General features: G+C 42.2%; 2 protein-coding genes and 1 long non-coding RNA gene across 8 annotated transcripts; all 3 read right to left on the bottom strand.

Moving 5' to 3' along the window:
* On the bottom strand, positions 1-2,051 carry LOC107303475. Of its 2 annotated transcripts, none has more exons than XR_001549452.2 (3): positions 922-2,051; positions 670-747; positions 1-244 (listed from the first exon to the last, which is right to left on the bottom strand). It is a non-coding gene; the product is annotated as an uncharacterized LOC107303475 (long non-coding RNA). The 2 variants fall into 2 exon arrangements; XR_001549453.2 differs by having other exon boundaries at positions 670-1,140; positions 1,577-2,051.
* A 286-nt stretch (positions 2,052-2,337) lies between these two features.
* Positions 2,338-5,511, bottom strand: LOC102717583 (L10-interacting MYB domain-containing protein-like). 5 transcript variants are annotated; one of them, XM_015832781.2, is made up of 4 exons: positions 5,426-5,500; positions 3,724-3,793; positions 2,995-3,573; positions 2,338-2,915 (listed from the first exon to the last, which is right to left on the bottom strand). In XM_015832781.2, the coding sequence occupies exons 2-4, from the start codon at positions 3,791-3,793 to the stop codon at positions 2,536-2,538; spliced, it is 1,029 nt and encodes a 342-aa protein (XP_015688267.2). In that variant the 5' UTR covers positions 5,426-5,500; the 3' UTR covers positions 2,338-2,535. The 5 variants fall into 5 exon arrangements, with proteins under 5 accessions (XP_015688267.2, XP_015688265.2, XP_015688266.2 ...); XM_015832779.2 differs by having other exon boundaries at positions 2,995-3,793; XM_015832782.2 differs by lacking the exons at positions 2,338-2,915; positions 2,995-3,573; positions 3,724-3,793 and adding exons at positions 3,892-4,603; positions 4,684-5,033 and having other exon boundaries at positions 5,426-5,511.
* A 2,181-nt stretch (positions 5,512-7,692) lies between these two features.
* On the bottom strand, positions 7,693-11,344 carry LOC102716548 (coronatine-insensitive protein homolog 1a). The gene is made up of 3 exons (XM_015843509.2): positions 10,522-11,344; positions 8,937-9,411; positions 7,693-8,849 (listed from the first exon to the last, which is right to left on the bottom strand). The coding sequence occupies exons 1-3, from the start codon at positions 11,025-11,027 to the stop codon at positions 8,043-8,045; spliced, it is 1,788 nt and encodes a 595-aa protein (XP_015698995.2). The 5' UTR covers positions 11,028-11,344; the 3' UTR covers positions 7,693-8,042.
* Between the last annotated feature and the right edge of the window lie 5,235 nt (positions 11,345-16,579).

Raw genomic sequence — 16,579 nt, 5'->3', positions numbered from 1 at the left:
TTTACCTATAAACATTCAACAAAGGCCATTTAGAAGAAAATTTTACGAAGGGAAACAACCAACTTGACAGAATGGCATCTATTTTGGACCGGGGGAGTATATCCGTACATGATTTTGGCTGGTAAAGACTGAGAATTCATGATTTGGCGCATCTACACATAGCATATTAAATGCTTCAAGAAACCACTTATCTGGAACATATCTGCTAATGAGCATTTCTACCGCAAAGCTTCAGTTTCTGTTCCTGGAGGTTCAGTGCACAGTTATTTTCATCTGGTAAAACCAGCAATAGTGGTGCAGCAAATAGGATAAAAACAAATGTATGCTATACAATGGAATGAAGAAATATGCAGACATAACAATAAGTTATATACCAGAGAACAATACTGTAATGATCTATTAAACTCTAAAACAAGCAAGTATTTCTCCTTGTATATATATAGTTGAAATGAAACCTATAGTGTGCTATTGCACAACCTTAGGAAGTTATTGAGAAAAACTTGTAGCTATAACAGGGTTTGACTGGTTTACCCTATGCTTACGAAGAGGACAACTGGATAACACAGTAATTTCTGCGCTGCAATCTCAGCTAGAAAACATGAAACCTGTCTTTACCATGTGGTAATGTATGATAAACTAATCTAGAATATCTAATCAGCGGATATATACCATTATAAGGAATTATATTGTGGACGACCATTGTATTTATCTTCCTCGCCACCTCCATGCCAAGCAATCGTCGACTGTCTGCACTGATATCAAATAACATCATGACACACATAGGCGATAAATGAAATAGCAAATGAAATGTACACTGGCAGACTTGATAGACAAAATTATTGCAGCAGCATCAAGTGATCACGCCTGCATACTGTAAAACTGTTGATAGCCACCAAGATTGGGTCTTCAAGAAATGTTTACCAATCTGTGCAGCATTCTTTATAGATCACGCAAAAACAGTCGCAATAGAGCCAGGAGCTGTGGATTTTAGGTGACAGGAGTACCCGGTAAATATGTGTCAAATTCATTCGAGCACCAAGCCACAAACTGGCTATTCACTAGTGTCTCTAAAACCTGAACCTTTGTGATTGCCTTATACTGTTGACATCCCTCTCACTCTCAGGTCAACAACTCAAAACCCTGAAACAGGAAAACAATACATATTCAGACTTCAACCATCATCCAGTGATAACGTCAATATCGCCACTAGCCTTTCAAAGTTTCAAACTACAGTAACCTGCCCTCAAATACATCCATCCAGGGCAGGGCAGCCCACATCCAACAGGTGCAGGATTCCTGGTTCCACTCGAAACGGCAAGACAAGCATTAGCACCACTTGAGACAAATGACCAGACTATGTGCTCGTGTATACCGTTTCCACTTCTCCCGCACTTGATGCGAGCAAGTGATGTTACATCCACCCATGCCCCCATCGGTCCATTTACGAGCACTAACTTCCCTGACGGGCACAGGAAGGCAAACACACCCTCAACCTAAACTGCCTTGCCGGACACAAGGACGCATTTGAACGAACAGGTTTCAGGCACAAGCAACAGTCCCCCTTGCTAGATCTCACCGTGCCATCATCAGATTTCCGGATCGGGTTGTCGAGCAGGTGGCCGTGACTCAAAGTCGCCGTCGCCGGCCGTGCAGGTTAGCAACGGCAAGGACGAACGTGCCCGAGTGCGCGACCTCCGTGTGCGAGCGCCAACCTAGCGTTGGCAGTGGCAGCCCGCACCAGAGTCCAGATCGACAGATGAGATGAACGTGGTGCGGAGGACGTCGTAGAGGGGCGCCGCGTCCGTTACGGTGATGCGGGCGGGCCGGCGATCCGCGATCGGCCCCCACAAATGGGGCGACCGAGAGGTGAACCATTGCACTTGCACCTGCGGGGCAGTGGCCGCCGCTGTGCATGGATGAGAGAGGGAGGGAGGCGTGGACAATGAAACGGCGGGCCCCCTCCGATTCCTCTCATCTCCGCCCGCAGTTTTTGGCCCCTTTTAGCAGGGATTCAGATTTTGGGTTTCTGTGTTTCTGATTCTAATTCTATGTGAATCAGATTAAGAACAGAATCAGAATTACTTTGATAGGGCGTTTGGCTAAAAACAAAAAACTTGGTTTCTAGTATGAGTTTTTGATATAAATTGTCAATACTACCCCTAACGTAGCAAGATGTTTGAATTTTATATATTTGTACATGTGGCATAATGTAAACTTCAATAATTATTGTAAGCCGACATATATACGTATTAAATTTTTCTACATGTTAACATGTGGGAAAAAACTTGTATTCAGACAATGTTAAACCATATGAAAAATGCATTGCATTTGCACAGCATAACATATTCATTACATCTGTCCACTCATAAATTGAGTTATTATAAAAATAAATCATTATTGTATTCTTACAAAAATATGGCAACTACAATGTTACGAGAACTTTCATCTTGATTGCCATAATGTGCTTGCTAAGTTATCACGAAATATATCCATGGATCTATCACTAGAGTGTGTCGTAGACGTATCAGATGCATTTTATGAGACAACATATTTTGCATATCTTGCAGGTATGGTCGGGACATAATCTGGATCACGATCACACCTACGAAAATACTTGTCGGATGTACAATTCTGACGTATAAAGTTATGGAGACACATTGTCGAAGCAATGATCATTTCTTGCTTGTCCATGGGATATGTAGGCATCTTTAAAAGGATTCGCCATTTCATCTTCCACACACCAAAGGTTCGCTCAACGACATTGCGTGCACTTGAGTGACACTGGTTGAAATACTCTTGCTCTCTACTTGGAGGAGGTTCATTTCTCCATTCAGGAACATGATACCTTTGGCCCTTGTATGGTGACATATATCCTGGTCTATTTGGGTATCCAGCATCTACAAGATAATATTTACCTACAATATAAAAATTGAATATTTATATGACTAAAAAATAAGACAAATTAAAATTTTCAAAAGATCTGCAATTGCATACCTTGTGGGGGATGTGGAAATATATCTTTATCAACCTCTAATGCATGATAAAGAACACTAGTGTCATGCATAGAACCAGGTTGTCCAATAGAAGCATAGGTAAAACGCATGTCAAAGTCGACCGCTGCCATCACATTCTGAGTGGGACTCTTGTATCTACCAATATATCTAATATATTCTTCATGTGGTGGGTTTACTGCCACATGAGTCCCATCAATGGCACCAATGCAATTTTTGAAATGTGGCAACATTCTCTTGTCATTCTTTATTCGACTATGAGCTCTTCGAAAGTTAGGATCTTTTGGACATATGTAATCCTTGCACATACTAACCACACTAAAAAGAACCTCCTCAAATTTTCTACTTATTGTTTCTCCAGAATGTTTGAACCTATTTTGAACCCTTCTATTGGATTCACCGCCTCCAAGTATGAATAGGAAAATAGCAACCGACTCTATAGAATTCATGTGGTTGGTAGATTTGAGATCATATGTACTCACCAATAAGTCATGTAGCTTGCAAAATAGCTCACTATTCATACGGAACATATGATGACTCTCTCCTGGTGTCCTCAAAGTTTCTAGTACCCATGCATACCCACTTAGCTGTGATGTCCTTGGTTTATTTTTATCATAATATGTCATAAAATATTGTCCAAGCAAGCAAGCAACCGAGAATGCAGTCGCTTGCAAAGCTTGATGGTGTCGTAAAATCTCCATAGCAAACTCACCATCTTCGTCAACATCAGTAGAGTCACTTTTCTGAGAAGCATCACTTCCATCAGTTTCACTAGAAGACATCTGAAACAATAAAAACTAGTTTAGAATCAAGTATTATTCTTAAATTATTGAAAGATAGGAGAGTCATCGCAACTGTAGCAGAAGTGACATAATAAAAATATAATTAGTTTCTATCTTTCAATATAAAAATATGTCAATGCAAACCAGAATAGTTGGTATTCAAACAATTATTACAAAACTTTTAAAATATAACTGAAATAGTCCACCCATACACACTAACAAACTATGACACTATTTTTCTAACTTGGCTAACTTGGCTTCATGTTTCATCTTGAGCCATGCTAATCTTTCTTCTGCATTATCCAAGGTCATGAACATCTCTCTCTCCGATTTCTTTGTGAAAATCTCAGTAGCAATGAAATGCTCATTGGTACCAAAAATAACACCACATTCTTTAACGAGAGCCATGACATCTTTAATTGCACACCCTGAAGTGTCCTCCCTCCTAACAAAAGACTCAACAGTTGCCGCTGTTTTCTCCTGGTTGTCAACAAAACGGGTCATTTGTTCATAGAACCAATTTCCACCACTAGTTTTGGGTTTCTTCACCTCCTTACCACGAGCTCTCTTAGCTCTCTTTGCAGGAGGAGTGAAATCTTCGTCACCACTATCATCGTTATCAACTCCATTCACTTCTTCTATGTCATTAACATTAATAGTAGGAGGAGGCTGGGATGAACTTTCTGGTAGATCACCCCTAGCAGGATTCCAATGATCATTTCCTGTGTTTCGAGGGTCTTCAAAAATTTCTTGGAGTAAATGTTCGTTCTGAAGTCCTCTTAACTTAAACTTGAGACATCCGGGTAGATCCTATGGAACACAAAGATAATATTACGATAAGTATTTACAATGCGTGCTTAAAAATTTTAGAAAAATAAGCATCATTATACCTTCTTCGCTTTGGCCCACCAATCATTAGATGCAATAATGGTTCTCCTAGCTTCATCCCAACCTAATCCAGTCTCTCTGCTTATTAATTTCTTCCATAGATTGTAGTCCTTCTTTAACTTGGCCCATTTATTCTTGAACTTAAGTTTGTTATACTTCAAGCCAGTCTTCTCTTCAAATTTAGCAATTACATTATCATATCCGACCTTATTCAAATGAGTGCTAGGACGCTTTCCATCCCTAACTTCAAATGCAAACAACTCACAAACTATCCTAGTATTCTCATCTGTCCATTCAGCATTATTTGCTCCATTCAATTCATCTTCTGATGGGTCCATCTACATAAAAAATACTGTTCAAAGCATGCTCTCATCACTTTAGAATATTCGGCTTATGTTGGATGGCATGGCAAAAACAATATTCGGCTTATGTTGGATGGCATGGCAAAAACAGACGACATACTATACTTCATTATCACACGGTTGTAAGTGCCATAGCTTGTGATCATAAATTATTGTCAAAGTACTGTAACTTGTAACCGTCATAAACAAGTACTACTACAACTAGCTATGATCATAAAAAAGTAGTACTACTAGCTACCTATGTTCAGGAGGCAGATAACTACTATAATCATAAAATAAACAATTGCTGCAGTTGTATGCTTGACAAGAACGTCAATAGCTAGCTAATCTTTTTATTCTTAAAGTAACAGCTAGCAAATAGAAAAGTAGAAAAGTAGTATACCCTTGAAGAGAAGTAATTTCTTGCTGCTGTTCGGGCTCTCGCAGAGAAGAAGCGCCACGACCGGGGGCGGCTGCAACGGCGTTCGGGGGCGTCGGCAGGCAGCACTGCGGCGGCAAGCACTCAGGCGGCAGGGAGCACTTCGGCGGCTTGCACTCAGGCAGCAGGAAGCACTCCGGATCTGATTCGCGACGGTTGGGGTGGCTGCCAAGTCGGGCTCGACGGCGGTCCGGTGCGGCAGCGGCGTCGGTGGGGGCGGCGTCGTCGTCGTTGGTCGGGGGCAGATCGCCGATGCCCTACCGTGCGCGATCTGTATCGTGTGCGATCTGTTCTGATGGAGAGAGGAGGTGGGAAGGGGTATATCGGTGGCATTGGTGGGTAATTTTTCATAAAATCTAGGGGTATCTCTATATTTGGTTGGTTGGATTCAAGTGGGAAACCCGTTTTTTCTAGATTCACGTGGCATGTGTAAAAATGAGAATCGTTTCTCCTGTTTCACCTCAGAATCAGAATCACAAAATAATTGTTTGGATTAGATTTTGCTGATTCTATAGGGAATCGAGTACGAGAATCGAGAGTCACTTTTCTGAGAACAACTGTTTGAATTCTATCCTTATTGTTAGCTGATAAGGATAGAATTCAAACAGTTGTTCAGTAAAAAAAAAGATAGGATGGGGTGCTGTTTATGTAATATGCTAGAAGATGCTAATTGTATCTTGTTTGGTTGTCCTATAACTGTTTTTGTTTAGTGTATTTGTAGAGATACGTTGGGGTGAGGTTTCAATTTTGAATATTACCACCGGATGGTGCTAGGGCGAGCTGGAAATAAATTTGTCAGAGTTCGGATTGCTCTACTTGCTGCGGTGTGCTGCAATCTTTGGATAACTACAAACGATATGATTTTTAGGAAAAAAATATTTCCATCGCCGTTAACTGTTGTTTATCGTATTATTTCTCTTTTAGGTATTGGAAGACGCTTCTGAGGCAGGAAGAAGAGGAAAGCATGGACTACATGATAAGAGAAATTAAAGAAAATATCATGAAGTATTCTAGGGAGCGCGCTAGAGTGGGTTAGGAGATCTGTGTTGTTTAGTTTTAAGCGCTTGGAGTTTGTTTAGAGATGGCTTAGGAGGTGTTGGTATCCTGGTGCAGCATGTGTAAGATGTGATCAAAAAATGTTTTGTTGTGTTTCTGGATCTAATAATGTAAGCTAGTAACCCCAACCCTAAACAATTTGTTTTCAGTAAAAGCACGACTCATTTTAGTCTTTTATCAAAAAAAAAGTATATTGACGGCGATGATAAGGTAGTATCGATATGAACATCACTGCGGACAGTCATCATGCCCAAAGAATCGGCGGTGCTGCGCACTCATTGAGCAGGCTACGGGTTCTGAAGGTACCAAACACGCTCAAGGTTACCAATCTATTTGGGGGCAACTGTGCTTGACAATTTGGAAATTGAAATGTTATTTGCACCAGCTTTTAAAAGCTGAAAACAACATAGGATGCAATTTGGAACAGTATCGAAAGCTAAACGACACACTGATCGCATCAAAGCCATGAACTGCAACCTGAATCACTATCCTTGATGCCTTTCGACAGCAGTGGCTTTATTCAGACTGTTCTTGAAACTACTATCGAACAATCGAAATCACATGAGGGTGACTCCATTCATGGAATCCGCTGTACACGCTAGCGCCGCGGACAAGTGTTCGAGTAGTATAACAAGAGACAGGAGGTACGTACAGTCTCCTACTCTTGGCGTGTTTACATCAAGCCGCTTCTTTTTCGGTCAGTTCATTCCCTGAACACAAGCCGACAGAGACGTCCTTGTCTTGACGGGGAAATCCGCCCCCACCCGTAAATTTTGTGGCAAGCCTCAAATGCACGCCTTTTGTTCGGTAGCCATTAATTTAGTCTTCACCAAACAGTGGCTTTTCTTTTATGCCATGTACGCGACCTTGTCGCGGCCCGGCGTCCCTAAGTGGTGAGGCAGCACAAATTCCATGGCGCTCGGCCATTCGTTCCAGTCGCCCGCTTGCCACCGAGGATCGGTTAAGTACTCGTTAGTCGCTACGTGCAGGGGCCTCTCCTCTCAACTTGCAAACTTTGACACTTTGTGCACGGATGCCGGATGGCCGTCGTGTTACGCTATTCTTACTGGATCATCGTGGAAGAAGCAGCAGTTGGTTTTTCGCAGCGGAGCGGTTGTTTTCAGCACAACTGGTTACTGGTGTTGATGTGTCTATGCCAACTGAAGCAACTACGACACCAAACCCCCCGCTTATATAGGCATATAGCATAGGCCAAAAAAGAACCCAGAAACATATGGATTTCTGATACTTACAATGGAGTACATCTCACAACTCTCAGGTCAGGACCAAAGCACAGATCACTCTTACAGTTACAGAGCAACTTAGTATACAGCTTCCTAGGATTAGATAGGTAACACAAGTACAACATCTTATTGCACTATAGACCCCGGCTAAAGTACTACTAGTAGCTTATTCGAGCACAATCACAAACGTGGTAAGCTAAGGTTCTTACAATAACCATACTAGGCCATGCTTATGCCCCAGGGATAGACAGGAAGGTACACGCAACTTGACATATTTACAATCACGCAGGATGCAAGGGGATCACCCACTGAGGGCAGTCAGACCTCCTTCCAGCAAGGGAATAGTAGGCAAGAACCTGAGCATGACTATCCACACAGGGTTCTCCATCTTCTGTGATATGATTAAAACTCTCAGGGCTTGGAGGCGTAAACTCGATGTTCCAGAAAGGCCTGGCCATGAGCAGGAGGTCAAGACCTGTTTGAGATGCTCTGTATCCTTGCACCCATATGTACCTCAGGGAGGGCATCTGCAGTACAGCGAGGGACAAAGCTCGCTCGCTGAAGCAGCAGCTTCTCAATTCAAGCTTCTGCAGGTTGGTGCAGCCTACTGCAAAGCGGATCAATCCATGGTCAGATTCACCAACATTTCCCAGCAGCATGTATTGTATATTTCCACTGAACTGTCCGATGTAGCCAAGTCCATCATCTGAAAGCCCTCCTGGTCTAAGGTAGAGCGCAAACCTCCGAAGTTTTGTGCAATTTCTTAATAGAGCACGGACACCATTGTCAAGTGGCAGATCTGTTACCTGCCTTTCTCTGTCAAGTAGCACAAGCCGAAAGTCGTAAAGATTTTTGCAGAAAGTTCCGATAGACTCCAGGGCCCCATTGGTGATATCCGATACGTAGGCAGCTATGTACTCCAATTCACGGCAACCAACAGCAACGGCTGTCAGGCCTAGCTGAGAAACTCCTCCTTGCTCTTCCTGCAGACCTGGATCATCATCGCCCCGCTCAATTCGGAGTCTACGTAGCTTCTTGCATGTATCACCAACAACTTCTAGTCCTCTATCTCCAATCACATTCCTCACCTGTTGAGGACATCTACATTGTCAGTTAAAATGGCATGGCAGCCACTAATTTATACACAGTCAATACTTGTATGCAGGACATATTACCTCAAGAATTAGTAGGTTGGGACATTTTGCAATAATCTGACAATGATCTTCCGTCGTGAGAAAAGTGTACTGCAAGTCCAGTTTCTTGAGCTTCATCGAAAAAGGGAAGATAACAGGCATCTCATTTGTCCCCATGTAGGTAAGCCCCAACAAGCATAATCTGGGTGGGAACTTAACTTTTTCATACTTGGTGAGCTCTTCTACCTCATAGAATGCTCCTCCAGCAAAGTCTTGCAGAGCATTGGCTGCTTGGAAAAAACTAATAAGATCTGAAAGATCACACTCACTCATCTTCAATGAAATCAATGACTTGCAGTTCTTTGCAAGAAGCTCTAGATCAGCTGGCGCCACTTTGAGTTCAGTCATGTAGAAGTTCAGTGTCACCAGAACAGAATTATTGACAGCAAGTTCATGAAGCCATTCACCACCCTTATCGGTAATAGGGCACTCTTCGAGAAATAAAGTTCTCAGGGATCTGCTGACAAATTAGGATGACAGTTTACTACAAAGATAGATGTAATCTTAGGACTGGGCATGAATAAATTGCTGTTAGAAGAAATATGCATCAAAGGAAAGGACAGCGATTGCATTTAAGTCAAAAAAGGAAGAAACATAACAATTCATAGTTAACGTGTTGTGAGTTGTGAAGTACTTCCAACCATCAGGAAGCATACCATCTCCATATGCAGGCTTTACAAGACAGGTCCCAAACATAAATATATACATTCAGCACAAAGCATTCTTGTGTTCTGGGTTTATTTATTTATTATTATTTATGGAGAAACTGGTGAAACATCATTGTTGCGAGCTCAAAGCCAAACTAAGTAGAGTTAACACAAAACATGAGACAAGACATACTGCCACATGAATCTGATCATGATGATATAATTGACTGGCAACATAATCACCGACTTGCAACTGTATTTTGGTTCAAAATATGTCTAAGCAGGAACAGGGTATTCCTTTTCAAGTACGATCCAGTCATTAAACCAGTACTCTTGGTAAAGATAGATGACCTGCCGTTATGGGTCTACCTCAAAAAATTATAGCAGTTTGCTTATGCCAGACTTGCTGCCTCTTATAAGTTGCTTTTATGTATCATATGGGCACTTCTCTCACCCAGATCAAAAGGTACATAATTAGATGAAATAATGAAAGTAGGTAAACGAAAGAACCACAGCAAATCTATTGAGGCAAAATCTTCTGCACATCTAATGCTCACAAATTTTGCCGTTGAAATTCGGTGCGTAATGGCCTCAGCTAATCACGTGTGGACCGTGGAAGCCAATATGTGACTACTCCTTCCTCGAGGGAAAAAAAGGAATTTGTGAATCCAGAAAGTGAGCAAGCTTGGCTCAACCTCGCCCATGTTAGAACTTAGAACATGCCACTACCATCCATTACTTCATTTAGGAAAATCAACTAACAACAAATTAGCACCTCCACCAGATCAACCCTAACTTCTAAATGAGGAAAAGGAGCAACTGCTCAGTTGCAGCAGCTGACTTTCGCGTAGGCAAGTATAGGAAAAATATTCACTGTTACAGGTAAGTGGTACAGGAAATAGAAGAACTCCTGGCGGTACCTGCACGAGCGGGCGACGAGGCGGAGGGCGTCCGTGGAGAAGCCGATGCACTTGTCGAGCTTGAGCTCCTGCAGCATGTGTCCGCGGGCGCGGACAAGGGCGGCGATGTTGGCGTCGGTGACGGTCATGCGGCGGAGGTGGAGCGCCTTGAGGCACTCGAGCGGCGCGGCGAGCTCGTCGATCCAGGGCCCGGCGTAGGCGCCCCAGTCGTCGGGGATAAGCCCGTACATGGCGGCGCGGGGCTTGCCCTTGAGCGAGAGCGACTCGAGGCGCGGGAAGCGCTCGCGGAGGCGCGCGGGGTGCGTGGCGTAGCAGAAGGCGACGGTGACGTGCTTGCGCGTGAGCGCGTCGATGCGGTGCCAGCGGCGGCACACCCGCGACGCCGCCTCCCGGTCCCGCGGGTCGTCGACGTACCCCATGACGAGGTGCAGCGCCTCGTCGGGGACCCAGTCGTCGAAGCTGAGCGCCCGATTGAGCCGCCGCGGCTCCGGCACCTCGCCCCCCATCGGATCGCCGCCGGATAGGCTGCTCCCAGCGGCCGTCTCCCCGAAGATCTAGCCCGAACCCGGAGGCATGTGGCTACCCCCCCTTCTTCTCCATCAATTTCCCTGGGCTTTTGAGCCAGAGGGCAGCCGGAATTATTGGAGGGAGAAGAGAGAAGGCCGCGCGAGAGAGCAGCCGCAGCAGCCAAGCGGGGACGACGGATTGGAGACGCAGCGAGCGAGCGGGCGAGCGTTTACTTGTTTCCCCGCACGGCTCGGCCGGTGGTGCCGGGCCACGTAAGCCCGCGGGTGAAATGGCTTCGCCCACCGGGCACTGCACAGTGCACCTGTGCTGCTGTGTGCAGTGCAGGTGAGACCTGAGCCGAGCCGAGCTGCCACCAGAGTCCACCCCTCGTCCCCTCCCCTCCTCCTCGTCGTCGGAAGCTTTGTGCTAGCCGAATATTGGGTGCCCGATAATATTCCACTACTACGTAGATGCATAACCTAGGTGCTAGTGATTAGTGAACGCCTTTTCAGCAAAAGAGAAAACCAACAAATCATCGATCGAGAATTCAATGCCTCTTGCTAGATCGGCCGTGTTGGGTGTTAGCATCACGTAAGCATCCGCCTAAATTAACATGTAGCGTAGCACCACTACCACCACCACCAGCGGATGGATTTACCCTGGAACACATACAGATACAGCTAGCCGACAACAGTGCGTAAATACTCTGTTTTTTTCTCTCCCCTCCATCTCGGTACTTTGTTGCATCTACACCGCTCATGGAGAGAGTTCCATTATTGCGTACCGGCCGCTGCTTGTTGTTGCTGGCTGGCTCTGCCCTAGCTGTTTCATACGGAGGCATCCTTTTCACTGGACCACAGCCGCCTTAAGATAACGAGGCTACAAAATTTGGACGAGACCAATCTACACATCTACGAATAGCTGTGGGACAATAGATGGGAAGTGGCCTTGAACTGCATGCTGTTTTATTGCAACAGCATGTTTATATTTGATAGGATCGATTTAACATGGATTACTTATCCTGTACACTCTTTTTTCTAAACATAAGTATTTCTATACTACTGCATGGAGACGTGCTTAGATGTCGTCGTTAACACACAACACTTTGGTCATAACAAAATGGGTGGAGTCCCTCGCATATGGAAATGCTTCACATAGTAACTCAAGGTCAGATCAACTGTGACATGATGTACACTGCCCAACAAAATTTACTTGATATCAGATGCTTCCTCTTTCCTTTTTCTCTTGTCAAATTTTGGGTTATTACCCTGTCCACGGAATAAAATTCCTGCTACCTTTATGTAGATTCGTAATACTATAATCATTATGTCACATTTAGTAATTTGTTTTAATATTTGGATTTGCCTCTTGCAAGACCCCTCTTGAAATTGAAAGGCATGCAAATATATCAAGAAAAATATATTGGGATGGAAATGTTAACACGCTAGCAATATATTCGTTGAAAATGTAAACATCAATATCGTTTGAAAGTCAAAAATAACATTCATCTCTCCGAAATTCGGAGGGGGGGGGGGGACATACTGTGGCGAATCGTACGTTTTAAAACTATTTTTAGGTGTTTTATGGTGTTAACGCCAAGATTTGAAAAATATTATTTAGTGAATCAGTTAAAGAAAGAGCACAACTAATCGATGAAAAACTTATCTCAGAAGAATTCGAGTTCAAAAAAGAATTATAAAGATCATGTCATGACAGTTTAATTATATATACTAATTATGCATGATTTAATAATTTTTCCTTTTATTTTTAGGAAGTTTTGTCTCATGACCGATCAGGATTATATTGGTGTTGTTCAAGGTTGCATCGCTTTGATCTCTTAGATTGCTTTGGTTCGATTGGTATATTTGCCTACTTGATATTTTAATTCTATCTTTAATAGCACTGTGTTTAGATACACATCGGTTTAGTTAGAACTATCTCGGTTAAGTCTAGTCTTTTGTCTTAGCCGATGTGTCTCTACGATCACAATGATGATTTTGATAGATTTATATTCATAACATTAGACAGATTTATTGACTCATTGAGATCAGATTGTGATATACAATTTCCTGTTGTATCAGTTAGGTCCGACCTACTAGAATGTTGTTGATAATGTAAATCTTGTTAAGCCGATAGTTTCATGCTAATGTTTTGTTGGAGGTTAGCCGATCTTATCTAGCCATTTTGATCGGTGTCATATCAGCTTGCTTAAATCTATAAGCAATTATCAATCTTATATTGTATTGCATCGGTTAGGTTCGACCTAAAGGGTTATGGTTATAATTTAGATTTATTTAAGTCGGTAGGCATTGATCATTGTTTCATTGGGGTTTTAGGCGATGAGTTATGTAAGTGTTGGATTGGCTTATAACGACTATGAGTAAGTTGTTTTTAGCCAATTGTAGCAAAGTTTTCATTGTTTATGTAACTATTTGAATCTATTTATATTGGACTTCAAAATTAAAATTAAGTTCTAAAATTTAAATTTGTGTGTACATTCTCAAAGAGCCAAAGACAGGGCACCAAATCTGGCAATTTCATACTAATTTAACATAGATCAACACAATCTTATACTATTAGCTATTCCCTCCGTTTTATAGTATAAGACTTTCTAGCCTTGTATAAATTCATATGGATGCTAATGATATATATAAATTTTATACATTCATCCGTGATAGATCTAAACAAAATTAAAAAATCTTACAATATAAAACGGAAGTAGCAGTTATTATGCTGTAGTTAAATCCTGATGAGAGATTTCATGTTACATGCGTACTTAAAAGGACAATTAATGGACCGTCCGTTCAAATTTAATCATCCAAGCACGCACTAAAACTATATATGCAGAAGACACGTATCCCCTGCACGACCTAATGCATCCTACTGACTTGCGTGTTTAGCTAACATTTTTCTGTTGCGCGCTGAAAGTCTCGACATGATTACCGAGCTTGTACGTACTCGAGCGGTTAGTCCATACGGCCATGCAGATCGTTGGACTTGGCCGAACGCTGACATTTTCCCAACAGATTGCGGAAGTTATGCAGCGACGTCTTTTCTGTTCTACTTATACTTATAAATTAAATTTTCAATTTTTAATCTATAATATGGTATTAATTTAGATTTTTCTCACCATTATTTTTCAACCATTACTTTTAAAATGCTAAAAATATATATATATATATATATATAAACGTTGTTTATAAATTATTTTCTTTATAAATATATCGTTTTGATTTTCTAATCACCACTGGCGTCGCCAGGAGGTGGGGGGAGCCCAAGGGATCGGACGGGCGCCGCGGAGACGACAGCGACGCATCACGGGTGACCCAAGCTGCAAACTGAAAGACTTTCGCAGCGCAGTACATTGCATCGGATTACCAGCAAAATGATAGGTTTGGTTTGGTTTTGTTTCTTTTTTTTTTTCCCACGCCCGGAGATGAGATGATAAGCTCATCTAGGAAGGACCAAATTGCAGATAATGTCACCGGCCGGCATCTGCATGTTCGTCGCTGGCATGCCTGCTGAATTACTCCTCATGACAGGGCCTGGGATGGGCGTCTCATGGCCGTGTTTCATCTATTCCAGTTCCCGGCGCATCTGCAGGGGATTTACTCGGCGCAAAATGTATCTGGTACTCGATAGTATATTTGTAGATAAAAAATATTTATGAATAAAATTTTTATATATGTTTTTAGCGATTCAAAAGTCAACACTGAAAAATAAAGTATAATAAAAAAACTCAAAATTAACTCCCAGGCTTATAAGCATAGAAAAAATGAGAGTGTAAGACTTTCAATTATTATCTAGATTCACGTAGATACTACATGTCTATATAAACAATATATATATATGAATGTAGTCACAGCCAAAACGTCTTACAACATAAAACGGAAGGAAGTAGTCATATTATCTTTTGTGTAGCACAATAATATAATCAATATAATCACAAGAAAACACTTCTAATAATATAACTTTCTGTTATAAAAATTACAGCATATTCTAACAAAATACATCATATATTTTGAAATTGGGTGCTGTTTTATTTTCTTGAGAAATACTAGTAGAACACTCCAGTTTGTTAATAGTGATAGTTAATACGACCTCAAGTCGTACTACTACATGCATGCGTTATTGCACGGTGGTTGTTGAATAAATGTGTTCCAGCTTGATCGTCTTCCAATATTATTATTTGACAGTTTTTTTTTTAAAAAAAAAGACTAGAAACGACGACTTTAACTTGTTCTAACTTTTGGCATTTACCATGGCAGTTAATAGGAGCTCTAAGCTTATTTGTTGACAGCGAAGAGAGAAGAAAGAAATACCGTTACTGCAGTTAACAACAACAGCCTCTATAAAATGAAAACTTTGCTGTATGTAGGAAGATACAAAAATAATAGTAACAAAAATATTTATTTAATTAATAGTTAAAAAAATTTTTGGCAACAATAGTTAAAATTTTGGGTGTCTCAATTATTATAACGATGTAGCCTCTAAATAAACGCATACTATTATCTATGGCATCGGGCTATACTTTATTGGGATTGGATGAGGTTGTTATAACGACTCTTTAACTTTGGCAGTCATTTGTGTTGGTTGATTTATCTGTTAGCTGATATTTAGGAAAAGATATAACCACCGTAATTCTATCCGTAATCTATCTCTAACTCTAAATTCGTAACCCTCATAGGCCGTAACTGAGATCGGTGGTTACGGATCAGAATCGAATTAGTAAAAGCCCCCGAGGCCCACCAGTGCTATATAAAAGAAGAGGAGTCCACGGGGACGCTCATGTCGCTTATTCTCGCAACCAGAAATTCGAAATCAATCTCTCCCGGTCAGAGACGCGCTGGAAGGGTTTCGTGTGGCGATTCCAGGGTAGTGCCGTTGGAGACCCGAAGGTCGGAGATTCAGAACAGATCATCGGCGATCTAATTTCGCCGGAGATGAACGAAAGAAGATGGAATTGAAGGAAAGAAAAGAAGGGAATCAGATGGCTTCATCTGCAGGTTTATTTAGTTTTCCGCATTTGAATTAATCGGTGATCTTGTATTGATTAGGGTTTCAATTCGTAATCTATTGTTTATGATTGAATTGAATTATCTAACATTGGATATCAGAGCCAATCCTAGTCGTATTTCATCCCATCAGTAATTGATTATGAATCAATTGATTGTTTTCGGTCTGTTGATTAATCTAATCGGTGAAGGATCCGAGTTAGCTACATACACTGTTGTTGATTCGAATTCCAAACCAAGAAATCAAAACCTCAAACCCTAGATCAAATTGCAATCAACCAAAACTATTTGATCCGACTTCGGATTGAAGAAACTCACCGGAGTGAGATTAGTCGTCGTCGTCGCCGTTGTGTAGGCCTCGGCCACCGCATGACGTCGCCGCCACCACCGTCTCCACGCCGGTGGAATTGGCCATCCACCGCCGCCGCCGCCGCGAGGGCTTCAGCCCATGCGTGCGCGCGCGCGTGGTCGCCATGCGTCGTCGTCGTCGTGCAGGCTTCGCCCAGCGCGAGCGAGCGAGCGGTCGCCGCCGCCGA

The sequence above is a fragment of the Oryza brachyantha genome, chromosome 1 (genome assembly GCF_000231095.2).
Source record: "Oryza brachyantha chromosome 1, ObraRS2, whole genome shotgun sequence".
NCBI classification, from domain to species: domain Eukaryota; kingdom Viridiplantae; phylum Streptophyta; class Magnoliopsida; order Poales; family Poaceae; genus Oryza; species Oryza brachyantha.
This window is presented reverse-complemented; position numbering and strand designations above follow the sequence as displayed.

Bases quoted from the DNA above. Each gene is read 5' to 3' on its own strand.
- LOC102716548 (XM_015843509.2), bottom strand. From the start codon at position 11,027: ATGGGGGGCGAGGTGCCGGAGCCGCGGCGGCTCAATCGGGCGCTCAGC. The intron at 9,412-10,521 runs GTACCGCCAGGA...ATTTGTCAGCAG, and splicing joins CTCGTCGCCCGCTCGTGCAG to ATCCCTGAGAACTTTATTTC. The intron at 8,850-8,936 runs GTAATATGTCCT...TGTCCTCAACAG, and splicing joins CCAACCTACTAATTCTTGAG to GTGAGGAATGTGATTGGAGA.
- LOC102717583 (XM_015832779.2), bottom strand. From the start codon at position 3,793: ATGTCTTCTAGTGAAACTGATGGAAGTGATGCTTCTCAGAAAAGTGAC. The intron at 2,916-2,994 runs GTATGCAATTGC...TTTATATTGTAG, and splicing joins ATTTCCACATCCCCCACAAG to GTAAATATTATCTTGTAGAT.